Consider the following 14,855-nt stretch of genomic DNA (forward strand, 5'->3'; position numbering starts at 1 on the left):
CTTGTTGCTATGGCGATGAGAGGCGCTTCCGGGCGGGAATTTCGGCGCTGCGGCGGATGACAGCGGCCGTGCCATGGCGCAGCGCATCCTGCAGCTGGCGGCCGAGGAGAGCCCGGAGCGGCTCCAGGAGGCTCTTCAGGGCCTGGCGGAAGGCGAGGTGCCTGGGGGAGAGGGTGCTCCGCCGGCTCTGTCGGGGGGGCGGGGAGCGGCTTCTCCTGCTCTCAAGTCAGGCTCACGGCGCGGCCTTCTCTTTCAGCTGGGTGACATGGTGACGAGGCAAGCCCTGAGGGGCAGGGAGACGGCAGCGCTGCTCAGGGGGATCTTCAGAGGTGGGTGATGCGTTCGGGGTGCTGGTGGGGACAGGGCCTGATGGGGAAGAGGGGAGGTGAGGCTTTGAACTAAAAGAGGGGAGGTCTAAGTTAGATGTTAGGGGTTTTTTTCATTAAGAGGCACAGCTGCCCACAGAGCTATTCCATCCCTGGAGGTGCTCAAGGCCAGGTTGAATGGGGCCCTGGGCAGCCTGAGCCACCCCCAGCCCATGGCAGGGGTTGGAGCTGGGTAGGTTTTAATGTCCCTTCCAACCCGAGCCATTCTGTGACTCCATATGGGATTTTCTTCTGGGAGCCTTTAGGTGTCTTTCAGTAGAACAGAACTGGCCAGCTGAAGCTGAGTTACCAAGCAAATTCTTCTCAAAATGTTGGTGCTTCCTGACTGGACAGCAAGTTGAGAGAACCAAGGAGTGTGATAACAGTGCTGAGTGTTTCAGCTGTTTTATCCTAGAGATTCTCATTTCCTCTACTTTGCTTTTTTATCTGTTCTGTCAAATATATAAAAAAGGGAGCTGTGGTTGGGTGACAGTTCAGCCCTACAAATTTCCTGTTTAGTGACATGCTGTTGCTTGTATAACTCTTTCCCCATTCTTTATTTTCTCATGATAAGGCTCCCCATGTTCCCAGCCAAGCGGTGTTCTCAGGAGGCTGCAGGTTTACAAGCACTGTGTCCCACTTGTGGAATCAGGAGATCTGCATGTGGGCAAAGTGTCCGAAATCATAGGGCTGCTGATGCTGGAGGTAGGAGCTTATTTGTGCTGGCTTTCCTCTGGTCCTTTAGTGAGCAGACTGAGGCACTTCACCAGACCTCTGAGGAAAATGAGTGATGTCCTATCTGCAGATCTGCTTTGGTCTTGGAATTTGCCTTGCATGTAATATGATCTCTGGGTATTTAGATCTGACTTCCAAAATCGTATTTATTTGATTCACTGCTCCATTCTATGAAGGACAGCATGAGATAGAGGCCTTGGGGATTAACTCATTTTTTAGGAATGTTGCACTGTAGGAAATGTTGTCCTTTTCTGGTATTTGGTGAGCGTTTGGACACGTGCAAGGAATTCTCCTGTGCCCATCTTCAGTGTTATTCCACCTCCTCCCAGGCTCGCCAGCTGCCAGGCCACGCGTTGGCTGAACTTGCCACCTCGTTTGTTGAAGTTATTAAGGGAGGCAGCCTGTCTAATGGGAAATCTCTGGAGTTGTTTTCCACTGTTCTTACCGCGTTGTCCAACTCTAAGGAGAGCCTGGCTTATGGGAAAGGTAACCCTTCTCAACTCCTTCTCCCCAGTCTGTCCTCACTCCCTCTGGAGTGGGTTCCTGAAGGCCTCATGTTTTTTCAGGTGAACTGAATGGGGAAGAATTTAAGAAACAGCTGATAAATACCCTCTGCTCCAGCAAGTACGTGCCAGCTCCACTGGGCTTCAGTTTGTTTAAAAATCAGTTGGTGCCTTTTTCTATCTGGGCTTTTTACAGAACTTCCTTTGACACCCTACAGTTATGAAGCGAGTTAAATCTGCAGTCACTGGATGTGTCCACATTCCCATTGTCTCCTCTTAATTGTGTGGCCCATGATGTTATGTGTTTCATGTTATGCCTTGAGAAGGAGTTCAGTGGCACTGCCTGTTTCCTGTTCTAACGTCACTGAAGCTGTGCCACCATGACATTGTCTTTTCTAGCTGGGAGGGTGAGGGAATGCCCTATTTCCAGATTTTGGAATAGTGTCTCGTGAACAAATTGCAGGAAGTGCTAGGTTTTATTCCTTTCTTGACATTTGTTATTGTGGGGACCAGGACAGTTTGGAACCATTCTAAATCTGGATAATTAGGGTGGCAGTGGTTGATTCTGGTTGGAAATTTGGCTTCTAATCTTGATATGGGAGACAGGAAAAGTGGATAAAGGAGTAAAAAAGAATTCTACTTCCTCTCAGTTTTCTGACAAGTGCTTATTTTACCAGGTGGGATCCTCAGTGTGTAATACATCTTGCCAACATGTTCAGGTAATTGTTTCCCTTTAGCAAGCATCAGTGCTTTGTGCTGCAGTTATGTCTGTGTCCCATTCCACGTGTAGTTTGGGGAAAGCACAGTTTGGACACACCAGACACAGCTCCATGAATGCTTTGGCCAGTGAACATCCACATCAGATCCGTGTGGATACAAAACACAGCTGGGCAAGCATGCTCCAAAGACTGCTGTGAGCCTGGTGTGCTTCCCAGCTTTTCACAGCCCCATATTTAGTGGCTGTTGGCAGCTTAAGAGCAGAGACTTCTGTTGTATTCTCCTTTGTAAGCCCAGTGCTATAGGGAATGTTGTTAGTGCCCTGAGTTACAGACCAACCAGTGGCTGTGTGGGTGTATGGTTGTATGAGTTTTGCTGCTTGCTTGTAGATGCCTTTTGAGTGGGATTGTGATTTTTCCATGTGTGATTTTTCATTTGTGAGGCCTTGACAAATTAAGAGTATGTTCTGACGAGGACTTTGGGAGCTCTTGTGGATTGAATCTGCTGCAGGATTCTGAAAGAAATGAATAAAAATGACTAGACTGCATCTTTGATTCAACAGGGATATTCCACTCTCAGGAGAGGAGCTGCAGTTTGTGGTGGAAAAGGTCCTTAGGATGTTCTCCAAATTAGACCTGCAGGAAATACCCCCCCTGGTCTATCAGCTGCTGCTGCTTTCTGCAAAGGTAGGAGCTTGTGGGAGCTGCTCCCCCTGAGCATGTGAGGAAAAGTACACCAGGCTGAGACAGGGGCTGAATTTTAGGGGATTCCAATTCCTCCCACTTTGTGCTGTGGAAAGCAGGACATCATCAGGTTTTTTGGTTTTGTTGCTTTTTGTCCTCTATCTTTAGCCTGGAGGAGCTGAGAGGAAGATACAGTTTGTTCTTGCTTATGGGAAACTGTAAGAGCAAACCTTTGGGAAATAAGGGATGGCCTCAGAGCAGGAGGTAGCAGAGTGGATTGTCTTCAGTATTTTTAAGCGTGGCTTTGCTCACTGTTTGTGATCTGCTTGCTTCTATTAAAACAATGGCTTGTGCAGTGTGACTCTCTTCTGGATTGTAGTTTGGCTTGTACTAGAAATGTCTCACCTCCTGTGCTTGTCCAGCAGGCAGAGGCTGCCAGGTACATGCCTGCCCTTCTTTGGTGTTCTGGCTCTCTTGCTTTGTTTGTGACCACGTGCATGCCAAAGTACGTGGTTGAGACGATGACAAATTATCTGCCTGTTACAGGATGTCTTTTGTATCCATTAGTCGCAATGTAATGACAGAAATAAGGTTAGGAGTTTGAAAGCCTTCCTAATTTATCAATTGGAAAGGATCTTTCACCAACCAACAAACAAAAACACCTGAGATATTCAATTTCTTGCAACTCTTCAATAATTGCAGTCAAAAGAAGCTGACGGACTGAACCAAGTAACTTCACCTAGAAGTGAGGTACACAAGAGCATTTCCCTGCCTCAGCAATTTAGGAAGGGTGACAAAGAATACCAGGCCTGTTGTAGGAGGCAATGAAACACAGGACGTTTGTAATTGGTGTAAGAACAGAGAGTACCTCTCTGGGATCCTGCAGACCATCCAGTTGCTTAATATAATTAATTGTTCTACCTTACAGGGCAGTAAGAAAACTGTTTTAGAAGGAATCATCAGTTTTTTCAATCAGCTGGACAAGAAACAAAAGGAAGAACAGAGGGTTCCACAGTAAGTTCTTCTCTGTCATTCCCTTTCTTGACTGCAAATACCCGAGCAGAAGCCTTTGTCCTCTCAGTATTCCTTGTACGTGAGCTGTATGTACTTGTTTAAGATTTGACTTCTTGACACCTACAAAATAGTTTATGGCATTGGATGGCTTGGTGGTTTTCTTAAGGCTTGTTTGTTTGTCCTCTGATAAACCTTACAGATCAGCAGACCTTGAGGTAGCCACGCTGCCCCTCGACCAGCTCCGCCACGTGGAAGGTACCGTTATCCTCCACATCGTTTCTGCTATCAACCTGGACCAGGACATTGGCGAGGAACTAATCAAACATCTGAAGGTATGGCAAAGATTGAACAGGCACTGGTTTTGAAGGTGTTGAAGCAAAGCTTGTACAGTCAGTGCTGGTTGTCTTTAGAAGGGATTGAATTGTGTTACAATTGTTTTGTGACATCATGAAGCGTTAAGTGTGAAGAGCTGTGTTCCTTTCTGTACCACAGCAGCAGTGTGAGATGAGCCTGGTAGCTTTCTTCAGCTTGTGAGGTCTTGCAGTTGAAGTAGCTTACTGTTTTCTAGACAGAGCAACAGAAGGACCCTGGTAAAGCCCTGTGTCCCTTCAGCGTGGCCCTTTTGCTTTCGATTGCAGTGAAACACAGACTGCAAGAGCAGGTATGTATGAGATAAAAACACAGAGAACTCCAGTGGATTGTACCCTGCACTTTCTTGTAACAGAAAGGAAGAATGATGAAGTTATAGCCATATCAGGGTAAAAGTGGCTTCAGGATGCTCAGGGGAGGCAGTTAGGTTAGAGGTACATTACGGTTTGCTTAACACTATAAAAGACCCAGGAGCAATATCAGAGTTTTCCAGAATCATTATTCCTGTGCTAGTGCTGTACTGTGGGAAGGGAAGCAGTGCCTTCCTTTTCTAATGTTTTGGCTCTGTGGTAGCTACCCCAAAGTACATCTGGCAGCAAGTTACCCTCCTTGAGGCACTTACTGAGGTTGGTGTATTTGTTCTGTGAAAGAAGTAGAGCTAAGACTTCTGGCAGATCAGTTCTTCCTGGAACATACCCAAGACTTCACAGATCCCATTTCAAAGATCATTTCCTCGCACTCTGTGATTTTATGTTCCAGATATTTGATTTCTTGAAAACATCAATCACAAGAAGCTGCAAGGACCTGCAGTTCCTACAGGCCTCCAAGTTTCTGCAGGATTTGTGTCCTCAGCAATATGATGTAACAGCTGTAATTCTGGAGGTGGTGAAAAATAGGTGAGTTGTTGCCACGTGCTGCAGAGTGCTCAGTGAACTTTGGAAGGGGGAGTGTTTCAGCAAGGCTGAAATGGGGGAGGGAGTGTTTCAGCCTTGCTAGAGTTCTCTGGGATCACAAAATCACTGCTGACCTTTTGCCAGCAGTGAACAGTGTTAAAATCCAAAGTTTCTACTACAGTTTTATGCTGGTGAATTTAAACAAGCGAAAAGATAGATATCTAAATCTGCCCCTCCACCCCAAATCTTGGCTTATGATGGAGGACTGAACTGATCAGAACCATGTCTGTTTCCTAGCAGGAGAGAAGATGAAGGTATGAGTCACGCTGCTTGCTGTAGTTTGTGTTCTGATCAAGGCATGAGTGATAGGTTCACTCACTGTTTGCTTTCCCCGTGTGGTTAGTCCTTAAAACGTCCTGCAGGACAGCTCTGTGATCTGTCATCAGTTCTCCTTTAGTTTGATGTCAGCTATTCCTGTTCTGACTCGATCACCCAGGATCTGTGGAATCCATACCTTCAGACAGCAGCTCAGGGTCACTTTTGGTGAGATCTGAGTGCAAACCACTCCCCATAAGAAGCAGACATGTGGACTGGGTTGGAAGTCTGATGGTTGGAGAACCAGGAATGCAAAACACGAGGGCTGAGCACCTGCCCCTCAGCATGAAGACAGCCACGAATTTGAGAGGGATGGCATTTTCCTCCATGTGTGAACAAACGTCTCTCAGTGCTGTTTTGGATCTGGAACGACTGTGGAAGATTTTACTATAGACTGGTCTAATCTAAACGTTTCCTTTGACTAAGCTGCTGCTTTCCTGGTCTGTTTAATGTTTTCCTCAGTGCATTTGGCTGGGACCATGTTACTCAGGGACTGGTAGAGCTCGGCTTCAGCCTAATGGAATCATATGAACCAAAAAAATCCTTTGGAGGGAAAACTGCTGAGACCAACTTGGGCCTTTCAAAAATGCCAGCACAGCAGGCTTGCAAACTGGGAGCGAGTATCCTGCTGGAAACATTTAAGGTAGTGTATGGTTTGGAGAGCTTTTTTTCTGGGCAAGGCTATTCTCATTTTCTCTTTGTAAATGGTATCAAACCCTTGCCAGAGGTATCCACATGAGTTCTGTACAAACAGTACAAGATTTAGTCTCTGTTTTGCCTTTGTCCAGCAGGAAGAGATCATCTTCATAAGGACCCAACCCTAATCTATTCCATCTGCTATGATGCTTGTGTAATCCATATTATACAAGGGGAACTGCATATGAGGTAGAGAAGTTCAGAGGTACAAAGAAAATGTGGTAGAGGTGGGATTGAAACTAGAATCTTCACTGAAGGGGTAAATTTAGATTTGGCTTTGCATTGCCCTGGACAGGACCTGTGCTCCGATATACAGGAATATCTTAAACTTACGTAGGTTTTGATTTTATTGTTCTTTCTCATTTCAGGTCCATGAGCCCATCAGAAGTGATATTCTTGAGCAAGTCCTGAACAGAGTCCTCACAAAAGCAGCATCTCCTGTCAGCCACTTCATAGGTAAAAGTAAAGAGAGAAACGTGTGCAGCTCTGACACTTCTGTGTGTGACTTCTCGGAACCTCAGATCCCACAGAAGTGACTTGAAGCCAAGACCATCAGTTGTTCCTTCATTTTATTGAGCTGTCAGCTGTCTCAAATCACCTTGCATTTGTCGCAGGTGAAAAATGTGTTTCCAGGCAGTTGCCATGGAATAACTGACGCACAGCAGTCGGCGGCCGTCAGTTCCTAGCCTTACCTTCCTCGTCATCCTTGGGTGGGTGCTTGGGAGTCCCTGGGGCTGCAGGGATGCCTATGCTGAATCCTCTTCTCTTATACCTCAGTGCCCTCTGGTGGGGCGAGGCCCTGCAGCTGGGCTGTGAGCATGCATGCTGTGCTTCATGCCTGCAGTAGAACTCAGCTTGTCGATGCTCATCCTGTTATAACCCTACAGAAATACTTTGCTCTCTTCCCTAATAAAGGCTGTTCTAGCTGCTTGACAGAAGCTGCTCCTCTTACTTTATTTTTTTCAGACTTGCTGTCCAATATTGTTGTGTCTGCTCCTCTTGTGCTTCAGAACTCATCCTCCAGAGTCACAGAGACCTTTGACAATTTGTCCTTTCTGCCCATTGACACAGTGCAAGGGCTCCTCCGGGCAGTACAGGTAAGGCTTTGCATTTCTTCCTAAGTATCCTTGTTAGCTTAGTTCCAGTGGTAGCTCTAGGCCACAATTATATGCATGATCTAATAATCCTTCTTGCAAAATAAGCCTTAATACTCTGCTGTATGTTGTTCAGTGTGGCGTAGAGCTGTTCTTCAAGCTTGGGTTTGCATATGCCCTCAAGCAAAAAAGAAAAAAGCAAACCATATGGTGTGGTCTGGAATGGTGCTGGATCTGCTCTGTGCTGACCTTTCATCTGGAAGATGCCCAGATGCTACACTGTGGAAAACTCAGTATATGGTGTTCAGCTGAACAGCTTTAGCTGTCAGTGTTGATTTTTCTGCCTAAGCTCCATGTCAGTATTTCTCTCTACCTGAGCTGAGGTATCGCCCTGGAGTTCAACTTCTACCTGCTTCGTCCACTCCAGGGATGACAGTTCTTTCCCAAACCCTTGCCCTTTGTTCTCACTAGCTGCCAAGGTATCCTGCTGCTGCATCTCTCCAGGTTTAATTTTTATGTTATTTTAAAACATTCTGGTTTCCCTGCTGTACTGACGACAGTATTAAAAATGAAGGGCCAGATGGACCTGAGGAAGATGAGCTCATAGGCCCCCAGGGTTTGGCATGCCACAGTGTTTTTCTCTCCAAAGTATGTGTTCCTTTCCAGCCCCTGCTCAAAGTCAGCATGTCGGTGAGGGACTCCCTGATACTTGTTCTCCAGAAAGCTATCTTTTCCAGGTAAGATGGAGAGAGGGGATTCTTTGAATTTGCATTTTTTTGGAGCAGAAATACTTTCTGTGTGCTTTGGCTGAGTGTCTTCTTCCTGTACTCTTCCTGTAACTTGATAGTGGCACCTGTCCCTTCAGCCTGGGACTGTGATACAGTCACAGCTGTACCCATGAGACACAAATCCCAGCCCCCGGATGAGCAATGTTTGGAAATTCAGAAAGCTGTTGAGAACTCCAAATAAGAATGCAGAATTAAAACCACTTCTAATACTCAACTGAGTGCCTCCAGATGCTGCAGAGAGTTTAGATGGGGCCGCTGACTCAGAGGGAAGGTGGCATCTCAGCATTCTGATCTCTTACAAAACGGCAGAGAAACAGGCTTGTTGTCTTGGTAATGCTTTGAGCAACACGTCCTGCTGTCTTCATAATGCTGTGATCACAGGCTGAGTTCTGTGGGGCGATGGCTGTCTGATTATGAAAACAGAATTCATAATTGAGCACTGTTATTTAAGGCAAGGAAGTTGGTCTTTGGGAAAGATCTGGGGTTTCAGTGAGCAAAGCAAAACGCCAGCTTTTTGTAAGGAACCTTGCAGTTCTGGGAAGAGCTCTGGGAGATGCTCCCGTTTAGGTTTTCAAGGGGTGTTTAATGCTTGAGTCTTGATCTGGGGCTCTCCTTCAGTTTGAGCACTGTCAGGGCAGAAAAAGAAAAGGAATGCTGTGACTGTAGAGCAAAGGAGTTCCCAGCAAACAACCAAACTCTTAAGTGCTTGGGGCTGAGTTGCTCTCTGGGGGAGTGCCACTGGGCCCAATCACACTGCTTGTGTGAACGGTTTTTCATTACTGAGTTGTTGTTGTATTTCCTTTTGAACTTCTTGCTTCCTTTTTTCCTCACGTTTCTCTTTTCTCTCACTGACTCACAGGCAGCTCGATGCTCGTAAAGCTGCAGTTGCTGGTTTTTTGCTTCTGTTAAGAAATTTTAAGATTCTGGGCAGCTTGACTTCTTCCCAGTGCAGCCAGGCGATTGGTGCCACTCAGGTAAGTGCTGTTCTACAGTCTCCAATGCAGACATGTGAAACAGTCTCCTTTCAGGATACAGTCTGAAACAACTCAGAGTGGTGTGTTTCCCCAGAATGGAGATCTGTCTTGGGAAAGGGTTAATCCTGGAAGCAGAGCTTTTGAAAATGCAACATGCAAATTGAAAATAGTCATTATATCTTATAGTGCCAGCGTTCTGTGGAGCATTCACACTGCTCTGTGGTGGTGATACAGAGCCTGGCAGCATGCTGAGGACTTTTTCAGTGGTTGTTTAGAGGTCAGGCCCCTTATCACCTTGCTTCTGTTCTGTGATACTTGAGAACTGCAACCAGTGTAATGTGACTAATATTCCCTCTCAGGTCCAGGCAGATGTTCATGCCTGCTATAATTCTGCAGCTAATGAGGCCTTCTGCCTTGAAATCCTGGGCAGCCTGAGGCGATGTCTGAGCCAGCAAGCAGATGTCCGACTCATGTTGTATGAGGTAAACATGGTTGTTCAGCCTCCTTTTAAACAGCTAGCAGCAGTTTTGTAGTCTGGTTCTACTGTAGTCCCAGGTAAATAATGATCACATGGTTGTGGAAAGCCATGCATTGTCTCACTTATGTTCTTTGTGGGATACATGCTTGTCCCAGGAACTATAACGTTTCTTGCAGCCCTTCTGCTTCGCTTTCTTTTGGATCATTACAGGCCCTAAGACGTGCCAGCATGTTTTCTTTGGTGCATTGCTTAAGAGTTAAAATGTGTCAGTGACTCTCTTCCTGTGGTGTGGTCTAGGAAATGGGAAAGGTGTTTGTTGCTCAATGGGGAGCAGTGTTACAGGTGCTGGCTAGAAACAGCGTTGCTGAATGTGAATGGGCTCCAAATAAAGTCCTGACTGGAGAATACGGGGAAAGTTGCTTGAACTTAGATCAGGGATCTATCCTCTCTCCCCTCCTTTCATAGCTTTCTACTAATGCCTCTTAGATTCTGGATTCTTAGAAGGGCCTAATCTAAAGAGCGATTTGTGGGTGCATGTATAAGCTCCAGAGCTAACTGTGGGATACTAGTCTGAGGAAAGAAACACTGTTTAGACCAGAGAAATTTTGTTTCCTTCTTGGCTTGGTTGGACTGACCTTTTGTAAGCTGCCAGTTTTGGGTATGGCACAGGACTTGAACTTGCCTTATCCATCCACTGAGGTTTTTCATTCGAAAGGATTTTTACCTCCTGCAGCTTCCCCACTGACTTGTTTGGCCTTTGAAGCAGGATTTCACAGTTTGAAGTTGGATCTAGTGCTGGTGTTAAATAGCAGTGAAAGTCACTCTGGGCTCGATGCCACTGCTGCTAGGGAGATACAGCTTGTGAGAGAGCTCCTGCAAGGAAATTCACGCTCATTCTGATTCATACCTTCTTTCTGTGAAGCCCATGCTTTGCCAGGTATGGGGTTTTACACTGAGCACATTGTTTCTTGCTCATAGCTACTTGCAGTGCCAAAGGGTCATTACTGTCTTGTGATGCAAACTTATCATGCATATGGTTCATTTTCTTTCTCATGTAAGCCAAGTTGTCCTTCCTTCCTGTCTTCAGGGTTTTTATGATGTCCTACGCAGGAACTCCCAGCTGGCCAGCTCTATAATGGAAACTCTTCTGTCCCAGGTAAGGTACTACCCCGTGACATGGCTGCAGAAACACTAAGAATTAAACACAGAGACCAGTATAGCAAGTGTTTAAGTTAAATATTAGGAAAATAGTTCTGCCACACACTTGAAAGATGAGTAAATGCTGTGGTACCTATACAGGGAGGTGCTTGAATCCCTGCTATGTTGGGAGTGCTGACTAGGTAAACGTCTAGAAACTGATGGAAGAGAAAAGATCTCTTGGAACCTTTTCCAAGCCTTGACACTTCTTGCTGCATCTCAGAACCAGTGCCTAGAGAAGTGCTTTATGTGTTCCTTGTTCTTTAGCAGTCCACAACAGTTAGCCTCCCATACATCCCCAGGGATGTGTAATCATTATCGCTGTCTTCCCGTAGGGAGAGTACCCAAATCCTTGTAGGATCTGGAAGGATTAACTCATCCACCAACAGCGTTGCTCATGGCAACGACACAATCACATTTTCTCAATCCATTGGACAGGCTGTGCTTTCTTTGCAACAAGTAATTTTCTTCACTTTAATCATCCGGAGTTCTTGCTGGCTAATTCTCACTTTCCCATGTCAGTACAGGGTCTGGGAAGGGAACAAGAACAGGGCCTAGACAGCTTTGGAGTAGCAGAGGGCTGTTAATGGGAATTTGGTGCAAACATGTTATATCTTCATTATGTAAAACTTCCCCTATTTGATTTGAATCCTATATCAGTATAGTATGGGGCATGTCTCCTTTACATGCTGAGCCAGATGGCCAGCATGATCCTTCACAGCTTTGTTTTAGCTCCAAGTGTAGCCTCCCTTGCTGCCTGAGTCCTTAGGGCAGGAGGCTGCATCATACCAAGCATTCAGTATGGGGGCTGGGCAACAGGGACTATTAACTTTCTTCACTGTATAAAGGATGGATAACACTGCAGGTGAAACAAGTGATGCTGCACGTTGAAACAGCACAAGTGATCAGATAGGTTTATTTCAGTGCACTGACCTGGCCTTCTGGCTGAGAGGCACATGAGCACCTGAAGAAAGAATTTTAATTACTAGTAGAGCAGATGATGTGGCCCAGTTACGTATGTGGTCCCATTATCATGGTGCTAGTTTTCCTTTTGTAGGATTGAGCACAAAGATGATTGTGTTCTGTATTCAAACAACTCAAGAGGCTCAGTTACTAAGGAACTGGTTATTTTTATTCCTTGTTTTTTGTGTCAGATAAAGCAATACTACTTGCCCCAGCCAGACCTCCTGCCTCCACTGAAACTTGAGGGATGTATAATGGCTCAAGGAGACCAAATCTTTTTGCAAGAACCTCTGGTAAGAGCAATATTGGGTGGCCGCAATCGCAACATCTTCTGTTCCATAGGAATTTAGTTGTGCTGCTACATGAGCTGAATATCTTGTGCTTCTTCATGCTCTTCTAGCTTGGAGCAATTCTTTTAATGACATAGAGCTGGGCATGTTACTTGTCTGAGGCTATATATTAGAGCTCCACTATCAAAGTGGTTTGGGGTTCTTGTGTGCAAAAAGCACTGATACCGTAGTTTTGTTATCCTCTGAGCTACTGTTGCTTTTCCTCTTTGAACATAATTCCACATGAAATAATTGTGCACTGTGTGTAAGTGGAGGGAAGAGTCTGACCTTGATCTTGCTCTTTCAATAATGTTGCAGATGAGATCTCAATTCACAGGATTTCCAAGGGAACAAAATCCAATTCACTCTTTTGTGTTTCCCTAAGGAAGCTTCCATGCAGTGTTCCAGTTCCACATCCAGAGAAGGGAGCATGCACTTCATCTAGAGCGAGGGCCCTTTTGGAAATTCCCTTTCTGTCTCCTTCAGCAGTTAGAGCACCTGGGTTGCAGGGGCAGTGGAAGATAAACCTGTGCATCCTGTGTAGGCCAGCTCCTGCAGACAGCATTGTCTGAAGCTAGAAACAGGTAGCTGTGTGTAGGATTACAGAAAGCTTCTCTGGGGAATTAGGCATATTGTCAAAAACAGACGTGAACCTTTGAAGGCATCGATGGCTCTTCACATCACTGTGGCACTCTGTCCTGTGATGTTGAACAGCCTGTCCTCATCTGCCAGTGACCTCTGTTTAGAAGGCTGAATGTGACTTGGCTGCTTCCTTCAGGCCCATCTGCTCTGCTGCATCCAGCACTGTTTAGCCTGGTATAAGAGCACTGTGCATCTATGCAAAGGAGCTGAAGACGATGAGGAGGAGGAGGAGGAGGTGGGATTTGAGCAAAACTTTGAAGAGATGCTAGAATCTGTCACACGACGGATGATCAAGAGTGAGCTGGAAGACTTTGAACTGGTAAATCAGATTTTCAGTTTGACTCAGTGGAAGAAGGCACTGAGTTCTCATCAGGTTTTGAAAAGATTTTGTTCACTTATTTCCTTCACCTCTTAGGATAAATCAGCAGATTTTTCTCCATCTTCTGGTGTTGGTGTAAAGAATAACATCTATGCCATCCAGGTGATGGGAATTTGTGAGGTCTTGATTGAGTACAATTTCAACACAGGGAATTTCAGGTAAAACATCTAATCTTACCCTCTAGCACTAGGAGTGCTTCTGTGCTGTGACTTGCTGTTCAGAGTGCAAGACACAGGTTCCTTGCAAGCTATAACAGTCCCAGTACAGAGTTAGAATGATGCTTTCTGAACGTACGTGCCTTGTGACACAGACATGGACAGAACCTTGGGAGCGTCTTTCTTTTGAATGCCATGTGCTGTGGGAGGTGTGAGATGATGTCTTGTAGAAGGGCAGGTCAAGGAGGAATGATGGGGGAGGTAGGGAGGTGTCATGTCACGGTTTTATCCCTTAAAAAAGTGTCAGTGTATAGTTTAGCAACTCAAACTTCAAATTAGAAACTCAAAGACCGGAGTTTCTCTACTAATGCTTCCTACTTTACTGCAGTAAGAACAAATTTGAAGATGTCCTAGGCCTGTTCACATGTTACAACAAACTCTCAGAAATCTTGAAGGAGAAAGCTGGAAAGAACAAATCTACCTTGGGCAACAAAATTGCACGGAGTTTCCTCTCTATGGCTTTTGTGTCTACGCTGCTCACAGCTCTGTTCAGGTGAGAGGAGCTGTCACAGCTGGAGTAGCTTTAAGGCCTACTCACGAGCTGCTTTTGTGCTGTCTGCATGCTGACTGTCTTCTGCACTGTATGCACAGTACAGATGTTTTAATTTCTGTACAGTGCATGCCTGAGAACAGCAGGTACTGCGTGAGCAGCATCATAGTCCAGGCTGTGAAACTGTGGTCCTGACAAAGCTTTCCCAGACCTTGCTTATGACTTGTAATAGTTTGGAGAATTTCTGTTCTTCCAGTTGTGGGGCTGGAAGTTGTGGGGCTTCTTACCAGTGTTTGAGCTCCAGTCTTCTACAAAACAGGGCCGGATATCAATTTGAATCATGCCTGTTGGTGTATCTGGAAGTGCTGACTGTCCTCAAAAGGGTCTTTTCCACCTTGGTTTTAGCTGGTGATTTCTTATGCAAATGCATATTTAGATTTTGAATTGGCAAACTGAAAGCAAGCACTAGATGTGCAGAGAGTTGCTCTGGTAGCGTGTTGCACATGATTTGAAGCCTGGTGTGAAGAGATGAAGTACTGATGAGCCATCCGTGTGCTTTATCAGTGCATCCTCAAGTCCCTGACGGTGCTCTTGATCCTTCAGGGACAATGCCCAAAGCCACGAGGAGAGCCTGGCAGTTCTGCGCTCCAGCACGGAGTTCTTGCGCTATGCTGTCAGTGTGGCACTACAGAAGGTGCAGCAGCTGGAGGAGACGGGACAGACCGACGGCCCGGATGGACAAAACCCTGACAAGATGTTTCAGAACCTGTGCAAAATCACACGGTGAGTCACTGTGGCACATGAAGGTATCAGCCCTAAAAAGTAGCATTGCGTTTGGGGATCAGAAACTATTTTTGTTGCAGTCATTAGGACCATATGCAAGGTACATGTTTGCATGATTGGACGTGGAAATAGAACAAGAACACCTATGCAGCTAACGAGAAGAAAGGAGAAGG

At 45.8% G+C, this 14,855-nt stretch overlaps 1 protein-coding gene across 2 annotated transcripts in view; it reads left to right on the forward strand.

Annotated features, from left to right (window-relative positions):
* FANCI (FA complementation group I) overlaps positions 1–14,855 on the forward strand; it is a 22,821-nt gene continuing 7,966 nt past the window's right edge. Inside the window, exons 1-23 of one of the 2 annotated variants that reach the window (XM_048956238.1) lie at positions 1–157; positions 257–329; positions 940–1,070; positions 1,430–1,586; positions 1,667–1,724; positions 2,281–2,322; positions 2,883–3,006; positions 3,932–4,017; positions 4,217–4,349; positions 4,586–4,678; positions 5,146–5,282; positions 6,117–6,297; positions 6,719–6,806; positions 7,317–7,447; positions 8,111–8,181; positions 9,092–9,206; positions 9,566–9,688; positions 10,772–10,840; positions 12,036–12,137; positions 12,952–13,134; positions 13,231–13,352; positions 13,738–13,902; positions 14,503–14,682. In XM_048956238.1, coding sequence (XP_048812195.1) covers positions 74–157; positions 257–329; positions 940–1,070; positions 1,430–1,586; positions 1,667–1,724; positions 2,281–2,322; positions 2,883–3,006; positions 3,932–4,017; positions 4,217–4,349; positions 4,586–4,678; positions 5,146–5,282; positions 6,117–6,297; positions 6,719–6,806; positions 7,317–7,447; positions 8,111–8,181; positions 9,092–9,206; positions 9,566–9,688; positions 10,772–10,840; positions 12,036–12,137; positions 12,952–13,134; positions 13,231–13,352; positions 13,738–13,902; positions 14,503–14,682 — 2,648 coding nt within the window. In that variant the 5' untranslated portion in view covers positions 1–73. The remainder of the gene's footprint in view (positions 158–256; positions 330–939; positions 1,071–1,429; positions 1,587–1,666; positions 1,725–2,280; positions 2,323–2,882; positions 3,007–3,931; positions 4,018–4,216; positions 4,350–4,585; positions 4,679–5,145; positions 5,283–6,116; positions 6,298–6,718; positions 6,807–7,316; positions 7,448–8,110; positions 8,182–9,091; positions 9,207–9,565; positions 9,689–10,771; positions 10,841–12,035; positions 12,138–12,951; positions 13,135–13,230; positions 13,353–13,737; positions 13,903–14,502; positions 14,683–14,855) is intronic. The other variant, XM_048956237.1, reaches the window with a different exon arrangement.

This window comes from Lagopus muta, chromosome 10 (genome assembly GCF_023343835.1).
Source record: "Lagopus muta isolate bLagMut1 chromosome 10, bLagMut1 primary, whole genome shotgun sequence".
In the NCBI taxonomy this organism is placed as follows: domain Eukaryota; kingdom Metazoa; phylum Chordata; class Aves; order Galliformes; family Phasianidae; genus Lagopus; species Lagopus muta.